This window comes from Serinus canaria, chromosome 6 (assembly GCF_022539315.1).
Source record: "Serinus canaria isolate serCan28SL12 chromosome 6, serCan2020, whole genome shotgun sequence".
In the NCBI taxonomy this organism is placed as follows: domain Eukaryota; kingdom Metazoa; phylum Chordata; class Aves; order Passeriformes; family Fringillidae; genus Serinus; species Serinus canaria.
The window spans coordinates 30916079-30931325 of NC_066320.1; the positions used below are offsets into that span (position 1 = coordinate 30916079).

Consider the following 15247-nt stretch of genomic DNA (forward strand, 5'->3'; position numbering starts at 1 on the left):
ATGGGAATAAGTGTGGGATTATGGTTTGGTTGATCCCACAATGAAAGACCACCATGCTGACATCCTCAAGCTTTCCATCTCCCATGTTACACAGTGGCACCAACATCCCCAGTCTTGGGAGTAACCTGGCCATGCTCCTTCATCCACCAGGACCTCACTTGCTACTTCTTTCTTCTTCCCTACAGATGCCACAGTCAAAGATCCACCCAAGTTCAGGATGGCCACTCCTTCAGGTGAGTCTGAATTTCTCCACATTTTTCTGGCAACATCTCTTGGCTGAAGAGTCAGTGGAGCAGAGGTTTGTGTTTAGTCTTCTCCCTGAGAGAGGAGAAGCCAGGAAAAGCAGTTTAATACAGCCAAGAAAGGGAGACGTGGTGGACTGAAATTTGTAGTCTGATTTCAAGACCCTGGCAAGAGAAGATGCCTTTGTGCTAGAGGCTCTTCTCACGTTTTCCACACCTCCTTCTTTCCCAGATGCCACCATCAGCCTGGTGAACGGCGGGAACCGCTGCGAGGGTCGCGTGGAGATTTCCCACTCTGGGGGCCGGGGCACTGTCTGTGACGATGGCTGGGACCTGAATGATGCCCAGGTGGTGTGCAGGCAGCTGGGATGTGGAGCTGCTGTTTCTGCAACATCAGGGGCCTCCTTTGGACAAGGCAATGGCAGCATCTACCTGGACGATGTGAACTGTGCAGGATCAGAATCGTCCCTCTTCCAGTGCAGCCACAATGGCTGGGGCAGCCACAATTGTGGCCACCATGAAGATGCTGGTGTTGTGTGCTCAGGTACGACTGCTTTGACTGCCTGCATGCTGGGAATCTTTCAGGAAGTGTCCCCTCTTGGCTGGACATGGGTGTGTGTTGGGGAGTATGTTTTTGGTTGCTCCCACCATGAGAGACCATTCTGCTGACACGCCCAGGCTCTCACTGCCCATGTGCCAAGCTGGCAGCAACGTGCCCAGCACTGGGAGAAAGGCAGGCATGGATCTTCATCTAACTGGTCTCTCCTGCCTCTTTCCTTTCCTCTCCTACAGGTGCTGAAAGCTCAACTACAGACAGCCCCACCATCTCCATTCCTTCAGGTACGTCTGAGTTTCTCCTGGGTTTTCTGGCTGCTGCTTTTTGCAGAAACAATTAATGCCTCCGAGTTTGGTGTCTGGTTTTCTCCATAAGAGAGGAGAAGCCAGGAAAAGCAGTTTAATACAGCCAAGAAAGGGAGTTGTGGTGGACTGAAATTCATAGAGTGATTTCTCTCTGGCAATAGAAAATGCCTTTGTGCTAGAGGCTCTTCCCAAGTTTTCCACACCTCCTTCTTTCCCAGATGCCACCATCAGCCTGGTGAACGGCGGGAGCCGCTGCGAGGGTCGCGTGGAGATTTCCCACTCTGGGGGCCGGGGCACTGTCTGTGACGATGGCTGGGACCTGAATGATGCCCAGGTGGTGTGCAGGCAGCTGGGATGTGGACCTGCAGTTTCTGCAACATCAGGGGCCTCCTTTGGACAAGGCAATGGCAGGATCTACCTGGACGATGTGAACTGCACAGGATGGGAGTTGTCCCTCTTCCAGTGCAGCCACCGTGGCTGGGGCAGCCACAATTGTGGCCACCATGAAGATGCTGGTGTTGTGTGCTCAGGTAACACTGCTTTGACTGCCTGCATGCTGGGACTCTTTCAGAAGGTGGTCTTAGTTAGTTGGAATTGGATGATTTGTTGGGGATGACTGTAGGGTCATGTTTTCAGTTGATCCCACTATGAGAGACCATTTTGCTGACAACCCAAGGCTCTCCACTGCCCATGTGCCAAGCTGGCAGCAACGTGCCCTGTAAAATAAATGGAGCCACAGAGGCTGGCTTCTTAGCCGGACAGCTGGTTCCCCGCAGGGTAAGTGCCCCATGCAAGCGGCCCAAGGCTGAACACCTCAGCCTTCTGCAGGCTGGGCTGCCCTAGGCCAGACTGCCACACAGCCGAGACCCCGAGCAAGCTCAGTGATTGTCAGCTCTCAGTGAAATCAGCTCTTTTATGGTTTCAGCTCTCAGCTTGCTCGTAGGGGCTGTGGCTGGCCGTGGCTCCTGGAAGGCAGAAGAAATGAGAGAGGAGAAGGCCGCCAAGAGTGTTCCACCATGGTTTATTCTGAGGGTCTCGCAAAGGGTCTTGAAGCTGCTCTTCTGGAGAAAATGGGCCCAGACGGCCTCTTTTATACAGTTACGGAGGATTGAAAACTGATCAATTGTAAAGGTTAGGGAAACTACCCTCTGGGGTCACAGAGAGATAAGAAGGACCAGAGAGAGGACTCCTGGTACAATTCCTATGACTCAGCAAATACCTATCTCTAAACATCCCTCCACGGAGCCGTAGCCGGCCCTGTGCCTGCTACAGTGCCCAGCACTGGGAGAAAAGCTGGCAGAAACCTTAATCCAACAAGCCTCACCTGCCTCTTTCCTTTCCTCCCCTACAGCTGCCACAAGTACAGGCACAACCACTCTCAGAAACACCTTCCCTGCTCCTACATTGGGTCTAAATTTCTCCTGGGTTTTCTGGCCACAGCTTTTTGCAGAAAGAATTAGTGCCTCAGAGTTTGCTGTTTGGTTTTCTCCCTGGGAGAGGAGAAGCCAGAAAAAGCAGTTTAGGACAGCCGAGACAGGGAATTGTGATGGCCTGAAAGTCATAGGATGATTCCAACGCCACGATATCATCCTGACTTTTATCTTTTTTCCCTTTATATATTCTTTGAATCCTTTACACACATGTATTTGTAGCTTTGCAGCTTCTTGTTGTAATTAGCTACAGCATTTTCCTAGGCAGGAAGTCAAAACTCATTCCAGGATCCCTATGCTATCATGGTTCTTCCTGGCTAAAAAGTCAGGAAAAACAGCACTTCAGACATATTTCATGAACCAAGTACAGTCCCATCTGAAGGCAGAGAGGACATTAAAGGGACTCAGTCGGGGGGGAGTTGCACCACCATTTGTGGATATTTTGTGGTTTTTGTGACTCTTTTTCCATATCTGCCCTGGAGGCCTCCAATGAAGATCCACTTTTATATTATGTTCTATACAAAAATTAACCAAAAAGCGATGTTATTCCATTTCTAGGTTGACAAAGGCACCACCTGTCAAGAAGAGGTGCCTTTGTGCTAGAGGATCTGTATGTCCTTCTTTCCCAGATGCCTCCACCATCAGCCTGGTGAACGGCAGGAACCGCTGCGAGGGTCGCGTGGAGATTTCCCACTCTGGGGGCCGGGGCACTGTCTGTGACGATGGCTGGGACCTGAATGATGCCCAGGTGGTGTGCAGGCAGCTGGGATGTGGAGCTGCTGTTTCTGCAACATCAGGGGCCTCCTTTGGACAAGGCAATGGCAGCATCTACCTGGACGATGTGAACTGTGCAGGATCAGAATCGTCCCTCTTCCAGTGCAGCCACAATGGCTGGGGCAGCCACAATTGTGGCCACCATGAAGATGCTGGTGTTGTGTGCTCAGGTAACACTGCTTTGACTGCCTGCATGCTGGGACTCTTTCAGAAGGTGGTCTCAGTTAGTTGGAATTGGATGATTTGTTGTGGATGACTGCAGGGTCATGTTTTTAGTTCGTCCCACTATGAGAGACCATTCTGCTGACACGCCCAGGCTCTCACTGCCCATGTGCATGGCTGACAGCAACGTGCCCAGCACTGGGAGAAAGGCAGGCATGGATCTTCATCCAACATGCCTCACCTGCCTCTTTTCTTTCCTCTCCTACAGGTGCTGAAAGCTCAACTACAGACAGCCCCACCATCTCCATTCCTTCAGGTACGTCTGAGTTTCTCCTGGGTTTTCTGGCTGCTGCTTTTTTCAGAAACAATTAATGCCTCCGAGTTTGGTGTCTGGTTTTCTCCTTAAGAGAGGAGAACCCAGGAAAAGCAGTTTAATACAGCCAAGACAGGGAGACGTGGTGGACTGAAATTTGTAGTCTGATTTCAAGACCCTGGCAAGAGAAGATGCCTTTGTGCTAGAGGCTCTTCCCACGTTTTCCACACCTCCTTCTTTCCCAGATGCCACCATCAGCCTGGTGAACGGCGGGAGCCGCTGCGAGGGTCGCGTGGAGATTTCCCACTCTGGGGGCCGGGGCACTGTCTGTGACGATGGCTGGGACCTGAATGATGCCCAGGTGGTGTGCAGGCAGCTGGGATGTGGAGCTGCTGTTTCTGCAACATCTGGGGCCTCCTTTGGACAAGGCAATGGCAGCATCTACCTGGACGATGTGAACTGTGCAGGATCAGAATCGTCCCTCTTCCAGTGCAGCCACCGTGGCTGGGGCAGCCACAATTGTGGCCACCATGAAGATGCTGGTGTTGTGTGCTCAGGTAACACTGCTTGACTGCCTGCATGCTGGGAATCTTTCAGGAAGTGTCCCCTCTTGGCTGGATATGGGTGTGTGTTGTGGATTATGTTTTTGGTTGGTCCCACCATGAGAGACCATTCTGCTGACACGCCCTGGCTCTCACTGCCCATGTGCATGGCTGGCAGCAATGTGCCCAGCACTGGGAGAAAGGCAGGCATGGATCTTCATCTAACATGCCTCACCTGCCTCTTTCCTTTCCTCTCCTACAGGTGCTGAAAGCTCAACTACAGACAGTCCCACCATCTCCATTCCTTCAGGTACGTCTGAGTTTCTCCTGGGTTTTCTGGCTGCTGCTTTTTGCAGAAACAATTAATTCCTCTGAGTTTGGTGTCTGGTTTTCTCCTTAAGAGAGGAGAACCCAGAAAAAGCAGTTTAGGACAGCCAAGACTGGAAGTTGTGATGGCCTGAAAGTCATAGGATGACTCCAACGCTTCGATATCATCCTGATTTTATCTTTTTTCCCTTTATATATTCTTTGAATCCTTTACACACATGTATTTGTAGCTTTGCAGCTTCTTGTTGTAATTAGCTACAGCATTTTCCTAGGCAGGAAGTCAAAACTCATTCCAGCATCCCTATGCTATCATGGTTCTTCCTGGCTAAAAAGGCTGAAAAACAGCACTTCAGACATATTTCATGAACCAAGTACAGTCCCATCTGAAGGCAGAGAGGAAATTGAAGGGATTCGGATGAGAAGGAGTTGCAACACCACTTGTGGATACTTTGTGACTTTTGTGGCTCTTTTTCCATATCTGCCCTGGAGGCCTCCAATGAAGATCCACTTTTATATTACTTCCTATACAAAAATTAACCAAAAAGCGATGTTATTTCATTACTAGGTTGACAAAGGCACCACCTGTCAAGAAGAGGTGCCTTTGTGCTAGAGGATCTGTATGTCCTTCTTTCCCAGATGCCACCATCAGCCTGGTGAACGGCGGGAGCCGCTGCGAGGGTCGCGTGGAGATTTCCCACTCTGGGGGCCGGGGCACTGTCTGTGATGATGGCTGGGACCTGAATGATGCCCAGGTGGTGTGCAGGCAGCTGGGATGTGGAGCTGCTGTTTCTGCAACATCAGGGGCCTCCTTTGGACAAGGCAATGGCAGCATCTACCTGGATGATGTGAACTGTGCAGGATCAGAATCGTCCCTCTTCCAGTGCAGCCACCGTGGCTGGGGCAGCCACAATTGTGGCCACCATGAAGATGCTGGTGTTGTGTGCTCAGGTAACACTGCTTTGACTGCCTGCATGCTGGGACTCTTTCAGGAAGTGTCCCCTCTTGGCTGGACATGGGTGTGTGTTGGGGATTATGTTTTTGGTTGCTCCCACCATGAGAGACCATTCTGCTGACACGCCCAGGCTCTCACTGCCCATGTGCATGGCTGACAGCAACGTGCCCAGCACTGGGAGAAAGGCAGGCATGGATCTTCATCTAACTGGTCTCTCCTGCCTCTTTCCTTTCCTCTCCTACAGGTGCTGAAAGCTCAACTACAGACAGCCCCACCATCTCCATTCCTTCAGGTAGGTCTGAGTTTCTCCTGGGTTTTCTGGCTGCTGCTTTTTTCAGAAACAATTAATGCCTCCGAGTTTGGTGTCTGGTTTTCTCCTTAAGAGAGGAGAAGCCAGGAAAAGCAGTTTAATACAGCCAAGACAGGGAGACGTGGTGGACTGAAATTTGTAGTCTGATTTCAAGACCCTGGCAAGAGAAGATGCCTTTGTGCTAGAGGCTCTTCCCACGTTTTCCACACCTCCTTCTTTCCCAGATGCCACCATCAGCCTGGTGAACGGCGGGAGCCGCTGCGAGGGTCGCGTGGAGATTTCCCACTCTGGGGGCCGGGGCACTGTCTGTGACGATGGCTGGGACCTGAATGATGCCCAGGTGGTGTGCAGGCAGCTGGGATGTGGAGCTGCTGTTTCTGCAACATCAGGGGCCTCCTTTGGACAAGGCAATGGCAGCATCTACCTGGACGATGTGAACTGTGCAGGATCAGAATCGTCCCTCTTCCAATGCAGCCACCGTGGCTGGGGCAGCCACAATTGTGGCCACCATGAAGATGCTGGTGTTGTGTGCTCAGGTAACGCTGCTTTGACTGCCTGCATGCTGGGAATCTTTCAGGAAGTGTCCCCTCTTGGCTGGACATGGGTGTGTGTTGGGGATTATGTTTTTGGTTGGTCCCACCATGAGAGACCATTTTGCTGACACGCCCAGGCTCTCACTGCCCATGTGCCAAGCTGGCAGCAACGTGCCCAGCACTGGGACAAAGGCAGGCATGGATCTTCATCCAACATGCCTCACCTGCCTCTTTCCTTTCCTCTCCTACAGGTGCTGAAAGCTCAACTACAGATAGCCCCAACATCTCCATTCCTTCAGGTAGGTCTGAGTTTCTCCTGGGTTTTCTGGCTGCTGCTTTTTTCAGAAACAATTAATGCCTCCGAGTTTGGTGTGTGGTTTTCTCCTTAAGAGAGGAGAACCCACGGAAAAGCAGTTTAATACAGCCAAGACAGGGAGACGTGGTGGACTGAAATTTGTAGTCTGATTTCAAGACCCTGGCAAGAGAAGATGCCTTTGTGCTAGAGGCTCTTCCCAGTTTTCCACACCTCCTTCTTTCCCAGATGCCACCATCAGCCTGGTGAACGGCGGGAGCCGCTGCGAGGGTCGCGTGGAGATTTCCCACTCTGGGGGCCGGGGCACTGTCTGTGACGATGGCTGGGACCTGAATGATGCCCAGGTGGTGTGCAGGCAGCTGGGATGTGGAGCTGCTGTTTCTGCAACATCAGGGGCCTCCTTTGGACAAGGCAATGGCAGCATCTACCTGGACGATGTGAACTGTGCAGGATCAGAATCGTCCCTCTTCCAGTGCAGCCACCGTGGCTGGGGCAGCCACAATTGTGGCCACCATGAAGATGCTGGTGTTGTGTGCTCAGGTAACACTGTTTTGACTGCCTGCATGCTGGGAATCTTTCAGGAAGTGTCCCCTCTTGGCTGGATATGGGTGTGTGTTGGGGATTATGGTTTTGGTTGGTCCCACCATGAGAGACCATTCTGCTGACACGCCCAGGCTCTCACTGCCCATGTGCCAAGCTGGCAGCATTGTGCCCAGCACTGGGAGAAAGGCAGGCATGGATCTTCATCCAACATGCCTCACCTGCCTCTTTCCTTTCCTCTCCTACAGGTGCTGAAAGCTCAACTACAGACAGCCCCACCATCTCCATTCCTTCAGGTAGGTCTGAGTTTCTCCTGGGTTTTCTGGCTGCTGCTTTTTTCAGAAACAATTAATGCCTCCGAGTTTGGTGTCTGGTTTTCTCCTTAAGAGAGGAGAACCCAGAAAAAGCAGTTTAGGACAGCCAAGACTGGAAGTTGTGATGGCCTGAAAGTCATAGGATGACTCCAACGCCTCGATATCATCCTGATTTATCTTTTTTCCCTTTATATATTCTTTGAATCCTTTACACACATGTATTTGTAGCTTTGCAGCTTCTTGTTGTAATTAGCTACAGCATTTTCCTAGGCAGGAAGTCAAAACTCATTCCAGCATCCCTACGCTATCATGGTTCTTCCTGGCTAAAAAGGCTGAAAAACAGCACTTCAGACATATTTCATGAACCAAGTACAGTCCCATCTGAAGGCAGAGAGGAAATTGAAGGATTCGGATGAGAAGGAGTTGCAACACCACTTGTGGATACTTTGTGACTTTTGTGGCTCTTTTTCCATATCTGCCCTGGAGGCCTCCAATGAAGATCCACTTTTATATTACTTCCTATACAAAAATTAACCAAAAAGCGATGTTATTTCATTACTAGGTTGACAAAGGCACCACCTGTCAAGAAGAGGTGCCTTTGTGCTAGAGGATCTGTATGTCCTTCTTTCCCAGATGCCACCATCAGCCTGGTGAACGGCGGGAGCCGCTGCGAGGGTCGCGTGGAGATTTCCCACTCTGGGGGCCGGGGCACTGTCTGTGACGATGGCTGGGACCTGAATGATGCCCAGGTGGTGTGCAGGCAGCTGGGATGTGGAGCTGCTGTTTCTGCAACATCAGGGGCCTCCTTTGGACAAGGCAATGGCAGCATCTACCTGGACGATGTGAACTGTGCAGGATCAGAATCGTCCCTCTTCCAGTGCAGCCACCGTGGCTGGGGCAGCCACAATTGTGGCCACCATGAAGATGCTGGTGTTGTGTGCTCAGGTAACACTGCTTTGACTGCCTGCATGCTGGGACTCTTTCAGGAAGTGTCCCCTCTTGGCTGGACATGGGTGTGTGTTGGGGATTATGTTTTTGGTTGCTCCCACCATGAGAGACCATTCTGCTGACACGCCCAGGCTCTCACTGCCCATGTGCCAAGCTGGCAGCATTGTGCCCAGCACTGGGAGAAAGGCAGGCATGGATCTTCATCCAACTGGTCTCACCTGACTCTTTCCTTTTTTCCCCTACAGATGCTGAAAGCACAACTACAGACAGCCCCACCATCTCCGTTCCTCCATGTAGGTCTGAGTTTCTCCTGGGTTTTCTGGCTGCTGTTTTTTGCAGAAACAATTAGTTCCTCAACGGTTGGGGTTTTGTCTCCCTCAAGGGAGAGCAGAATCTAGGAAAAGCAGAGCAGGATACAGCTGAGACTGAGAGTCGTGGTGGCCTGAAGTCCATAGAGCATTGTCAAGGCCCTGTCAAGGGGCGATTCCTGCTTGTGGTCTGTTTTGACTGGACATCAAATTTTTTTGGGGATGAGTGTGGGATTTTGGTTTTCATTGATGTACTGTGGAAGAGCATTCTGGTGAGACCCCCATGCTCTCCATTTCCCAGTGTCAGGGTGGCACCAACATCCCCAGGGGTGGTAGAAAACCTTACCTCATCCTCCAGCACCTCACCTGCTTCCTTTTCTTTGTCACATACAGCTGCCACAACCACAGCCCTTGGTACAAATCCTCCTGGTTTATATTTTTATGTATTTTCCCATTTCTCCAATCCATTACTCTTGAAGTGTCATTATTACTGTTTTGCAGGTGTGAGCTGTTTCATTTGCATAGTATAATACATTGGGGAAAATCCTTTCTGCTTTTAATTCTTTATATGCTATTCATTAATCTTTTGGCTATTCATTAATCTTTTTTGTTTGAGTGATTCTATGGCTGGGGGTGGATTTCAGGGTATGCTGATTACATGGGATATTTTCTTTTGTTCATTCTCTGATTTTATGGTATTTAGGCCACCACTTTTTACTTTATTTCATACCCATGTGCCTGAAGCCCACAGAGTTAATAACTGCAAGCACAGGTCATAATTCTCTGAAAATTTCATCACTTTTGTAGCCTGAGAGGAGCACAATAATTATGTTTCTTTTGAGATTTAAACTTGTGTTGCCACGGTTTCTGTGTATTGAACATATTTTCATTTGATCAGAAATAAATCTAAATTAATCACTTCTATCTCTTAATTTCTTTTTTTTTTTCTTTCTTTCTTTTTTCAGGTCAAAAAGTTATTTGTGGTGATATACTTTTTAAGTCCTCCGGAACATTCCAGAGTCCTTCTTTGAGCCCTTCAGATAAAGCAGATTGTTTGTGGCAAATACATGTAACAGACAATTTCCTCATTGCACTCTCATTTGATAACATTCAGTAAGTAAACCACTTTATGCTTGGGCAATAAAAAAATTCCAAATCTCAACTGCATTCGCAGTTCCTGGGCACGTTTCCCATACTATAACTGAATTATAAATATATATGGGAAATGTGTGAGTGCAGAATCCTATTAAATTGTCTGTTCAGCATTTAATCCCCAAAGTTTAGCAAGTGCATTTTTTTATATATTCTCATTTTTTCCTCAGGTTGCAAGGTGGATGCCAGAATGAGTATATTGAGATCTATGATGGGCCACCCAAATCTTCTCCTCTACTTGGAAGAATTTGTTCTAGTTCTCATCTCACATACACCTCATCTTCAAACTTCATGTCTGTGAGATTTTACAGCAACTCCAGATATTCCAGTGGAAGTTTTAGGGCTCAGTATCAGTCCTTTCCAGCAGACCAGAACACCAGTAAATTTCCATTCTGTTTGTAATTCTGTTCTCTTTGTAATGTTTTCTTTGCTCAAAAGAAAGCTTTTAGACACTGCTTTTTTACTAAATAAGTATTTGTTAATACTGTTGAAGGAATCTCACATGGGTGGTATTCCTGTTTGAGTTTTGTGACTGATTATTGACTGCTCACTTTCAGAAAATAACTACTTACTTTTCTTTCAAAATATTCAATTTATTTGCCTTTAGATGTTTTCTGTTATTTTCTAAACTCATATTCCTTGTACCACATCATAATTCATGTGTATTTTTGTACCTTTCTGGACAAACTTCCACAGAGTCATAGAAATGTTGGTTAGAAGGGACTTTTGGAGTCTATTCAAAACAGAGCTACTGCCAACACCAGGTCAGATCCATTAAGAGCTGGTCTGGCTGAATGTCTGGAAACATTCAAAGGATGAAATATTGAAAGCTACTACTCTGGGTGACCTGTTCCAGTACTGTCCTATTGCTTACTCATATCTAAGTCTCAAGTGTAAAAATCAGTGGTTTGGCTCATGAATTCTCTTCTCTAAATGGCAGCAGTGATTGCATTCGTTGGACTTGCAATATGAAAGCATTATCAAGTACCCAAAATCACTAATAATTCATATTTTTCCCCCCCTAGCCCTTCTGTGCTTGCCAACCTACATGTATGCAGTGGTAGACAGGCACTATCTCCAGTCCCAGGGCTACTCAGTGGAGACCATCAGCCTGGCAGACCCTGAGTGTAGACCAAAAATTACATCAACTGAGGTTATATTCAACATTTCATACAGCCGCTGTGGTACAAGTAGACAGGTTGGTGTCAGGACATTTGGGACAGCTCTGGCCATGGGAATTTAATAGACATTTAGAAAATTGTTGTGGATTGCAAAAGGTGTTGTAGGCCACAGGCATGCAAAACACAGAAAAGGAGCATGTGTTTCTGGAGGGTGAATTGGGTTAAATATTTATACTTATCCTTCCCAGGGTACTTGCATCCTTCCCTGTACCTATTTCAGAATGATGTTCTAGAGAACAAAAATAGAGGGGAGAGTTAAGTGAGCAATCCCATCCTGACTGCCAGGACCTGGCTCATACAGAAGTTCATAATGCTTACAGTGAACATGACCAGATGTGGTAATTCAACGCTCATTTAATGTGTCACACAGGGTGACAACGAAACAATCACCTACTCCAACGTGATTAAAGTACCTGCTCCTGGCAAAGTCATCAAGAGGCAAAAGGACCTTCACTTGCACATCAGCTGCAAAATGCTGCAGAACACCTGGGTTCAGGTCATGTACATTGCTGACGATGTCATTGATGTCAACAAAACCCAGTATGGCAGATACGATGTGAGCCTGACGTTCTACAACTCCTCATCTTTCCAGTGGCCAGTGCATGACTTCCCTTACTATGTTGACATGAATCAGAATTTGTTCCTCCAAGCTTCTCTTCACAGCTCTGACCAAAATCTGACCGTGTTTGTGGACACCTGCGTGGCATCGCCTAATTCTAGTGATTTTAGAACACTGGTCTATGAATTGAGCAAGAGTGGGTAAGAACTTTGTAAAAAATCACTTTAAAAGCATCTCTATGTGTTTTTCTAAAAGAACTTAAATTTGTGAAATGAGGGGATTTAGGACCAGTGTACATTGGTTGTAATTCTCAGGGCAAATGTTCTTCTAAAAACAACTTTTTGGCAAAGCCAGAGTAAAATTCAGAATGGCAACCAAATGTCAATCAGAAGTTGCAGTCAAGCTCTGAGATTTCACTCAAGGAGTCAGTGAGGAAACTGAGGTCTGACTTTGTCTCTGAAATAGATGCATAAAAAGGAGGGGTGTCCATGGCCCTACATTTCTGTACACCATGTATTATAACTGGAGTACAAAACTGTCTACTCAAAAAGAAGAGAATTTCCTTAGCCTTTTCTTACTCTTCTAGAAGCCTAAACCACTTTGTTTAAATTTATACCAAAGTACATTGAAGCACTAGAGAATGTTTATTTAAAAAATAAAAATATATTAAAATTAGGTTTATGCTTCTAGAGAAGAAAGGAGAACTTTCTCTTTCTGCAACAACTTTCAAGGGCCTCTTTTTATACAGTTATTCCTGTTTGCAAATGCAGAACAAGCTCTCACGTGAAACACAGAAACCAGCAGAACCACTAGCCATTTTTCAGCTATTCATGTTTACACAGACCTTGTTAGGCTACAAAATTTCTGTGCTGTGCACATTTAGTAATTTTTCTTCTTTCTAAAAGCACTGGGTTTTTTTTTAACCTTTTGATTTCTATTTTACTTCCTGGTTTTATACTTAACCTTGAAACTCATTGCAAAGAGAGGATATAATAGTGCTTCTGCTCCTGAGAAGCTGTGGTTTAATAGCTAATCTTAATGATTTTACGTTGATTTTATTTCCAAATGTTGATTTTATGTCCTTCCAGGTGTGCTAGTGACCCTAGCTACGCTCTCTTCCCCTCACCACGCGGCAACGTCGCTTGGTTGGGGTTTAACGCAAAGAGAGGCTGTAATAGTGCTTCTGCTCCTGAGAAGCTGTGAGTTAATAGCTCATCTGTTGATTTCATGTCCTTCCAGGTGTGCTAGTGACTCTACCTACTCTCTCTTCCCCTCGCCACGGAGCGACGTCGCTCGCTTTGGGTTTAACGCCTTCTCGTTCGCCAACCGATTCCCGTCGGTGTTCCTGCGCTGTGAGCTGCTGGTGTGCAGGTACCACGACTTCCCCTCCCGCTGCTACCAAGGCTGTGTTAGCAGGGTCAAGAGGAATGCAGATTCTTCCCACGAGCAAGTGAATGTTGTTGTTGGACCCGTGCAACTTCGGGAAGCTCACGCTGAGAGCAGGAACATTGGTAAGTTTAAATATCTTGAATAACGTAAGACTCTGTGTGTTACTGTCTGTTTGCATTTCAGTTCAGACAGGAAACACAGCTCTGAAATGTACTTTTACTGGTTTATTTACAATTCAGATATAATTCTTATGGGGGATTATTATTTTTTATATATACAAAATAGTTCTATTAGATTTACAAGCGCTTTCCTTTCTATCATAGATTAGATCCATTCTTTGTTCTGCACATATCAAGTGGCAATTGATTAAGCTCTATGGGAAGAGGGATGAGATGTAACTAATCTGATTTATTTTAATTTTCCAAAGCTGTCTGTGTCTAACTTGCATGTCTGTTATTTATTTGCAATCAATCTCTAGGTCCTCTTGGAAATTCTGTTTCTCAGTGTCCTGTAGTTGCTGTTTCCACTACCAGAAAGCAACATCTTGAGGTGTTTTAGTGCAATCATTACAGACTCCCAGTTTCTCTTTAATTTCTTGCCACAATCTTTACTTGTTTTGAGTGGCCACAGAATAATTTGTGGAATAATGTGCAGTTTTCTGGTCAGATCAGATTAGAGCTTTTTAACTCAAATTCTCTAAATTTGCCTAATTATCTTTGCAATTAACTAGCTCAGGGAAAAAAAAAAACAGTAAGTTTCTCTCTGACTCTTTTATGTGCAGAACTGGCCTCTGACATGCAGGCAAAAGGGAAGACTCTGAGCTCAGAGCCTGCTGACAGCTCCCACGTTCCTCTGGCTGTGACCACCGTGGTGCTGGTAGCTGCTGCTCTCGCAGTGGGAGGATTTCTTTGGAAGAGGAAACTGCAGGAGGCCATCCCATACCAGAAAATGTGAGAGGCAGCTCCAGGCATGGAGGTGGAAGGACACTTTCCCCAGCCACCTGCTTTGTCATTTCAGTTTGCAATCTGTGTGAAGGGCAGCTCTTACTTGGCTATTCCACCATCCAGATCATGTTTGAAGAGTCAAGGTTACACCTGATGTTACCATGAACTAAATTCATAAAGCAGCCTGATTTTAAAACCTGAGGTGTAAAAAAGGATTGATTGACCTTCAGTGCTGGACATTTCAAAGCTTTTCTGTTGAACTCCTCATTGAATGTCTGCCTGAGAGGACTGAAATAGGTGACTTGAGAAACAAGAACAGATTTATTTGGCCCTTGCTGATATACAGAAGAAACACCTGTGTAGCACCATAGATACACTGAGAAGTAGTACAAGAAAAATGTTTCTTCGCAGTAAAAAATCTCAATAATGAGCCATAAGTAAATATGCTCAGGGGCTGCATGTGAAGAATTATTGCTGTACGGCATTCCTGACTTTGGGCAGATTGGTTCTTCCCAAATCCATATTTCTCTGAATAAATGTAGGCCATTTATACAATTTTGTATGGAGGATGAATGTAATCCCATTACATAAATGTGTAATAAAAACAACAGGAAAGAAAATGGTATTTGAGCAATACTTTTTTGTGTGTGTGTACTTGCAAACATCCTACTTGTATGTGTGAACTCGTGGCTAACACACTGCTGGGTTTGAGAACGTGGCTTCTGACAAAGTGACTTTGCCAAGCAATGATTCCTGCTCTTGCTCTCACACATTTCTACACCTAGAATGGGTGGGAAGGAGAGAATGGACATAAGTTCCCATAAGGAAGTGTGATCTCCCTCCTACCCCATGTGAAAACAAAATAAAAAAAAATAAAAAAGGAAGAATTTATTGGAAGAAGCTACTTAATACAGGTGGAAAGGTCACTGGTATTGATTGAGAAATGCCCTTCTTGAGAGGTTCCTGTTTTCCAGCCAGCTGTGAAAGAGGCAAGTTCATTTGGAACTGAGCAGTGTCAGATGTGCAAGGAGAGCCAAAGTGGTGACGTGTGAGGAAGGTGAGCTGTACTCTTGGGTGACAGCCTGACCTGACCAGGAGGATGAGGGCAGCTCTGACAGGAACCAGCCCCACAGCCTGTACCATTTGTTCCTTC

General features: G+C 46.7%; 1 protein-coding gene across 1 annotated transcript in view; it reads left to right on the plus strand.

Annotated features, from left to right (window-relative positions):
• Positions 1 to 217: 217 nt before the first annotated feature.
• The window catches only part of DMBT1 (deleted in malignant brain tumors 1), a 40391-nt gene continuing 25361 nt past the window's right edge, over positions 218 to 15247 (plus strand). Inside the window, 16 exon segments of the mRNA XM_050975972.1 lie at positions 218 to 233; positions 475 to 786; positions 976 to 991; positions 1329 to 1650; positions 3102 to 3477; positions 3738 to 3785; positions 3989 to 4339; positions 5264 to 5673; positions 6101 to 6474; positions 7001 to 7299; positions 7548 to 7595; positions 8247 to 8558; positions 8807 to 8854; positions 11047 to 11219; positions 11573 to 11961; positions 13001 to 13272. Of these exon segments, the coding sequence (XP_050831929.1) occupies positions 218 to 233; positions 475 to 786; positions 976 to 991; positions 1329 to 1650; positions 3102 to 3477; positions 3738 to 3785; positions 3989 to 4339; positions 5264 to 5673; positions 6101 to 6474; positions 7001 to 7299; positions 7548 to 7595; positions 8247 to 8558; positions 8807 to 8854; positions 11047 to 11219; positions 11573 to 11961; positions 13001 to 13272 (3766 nt within the window).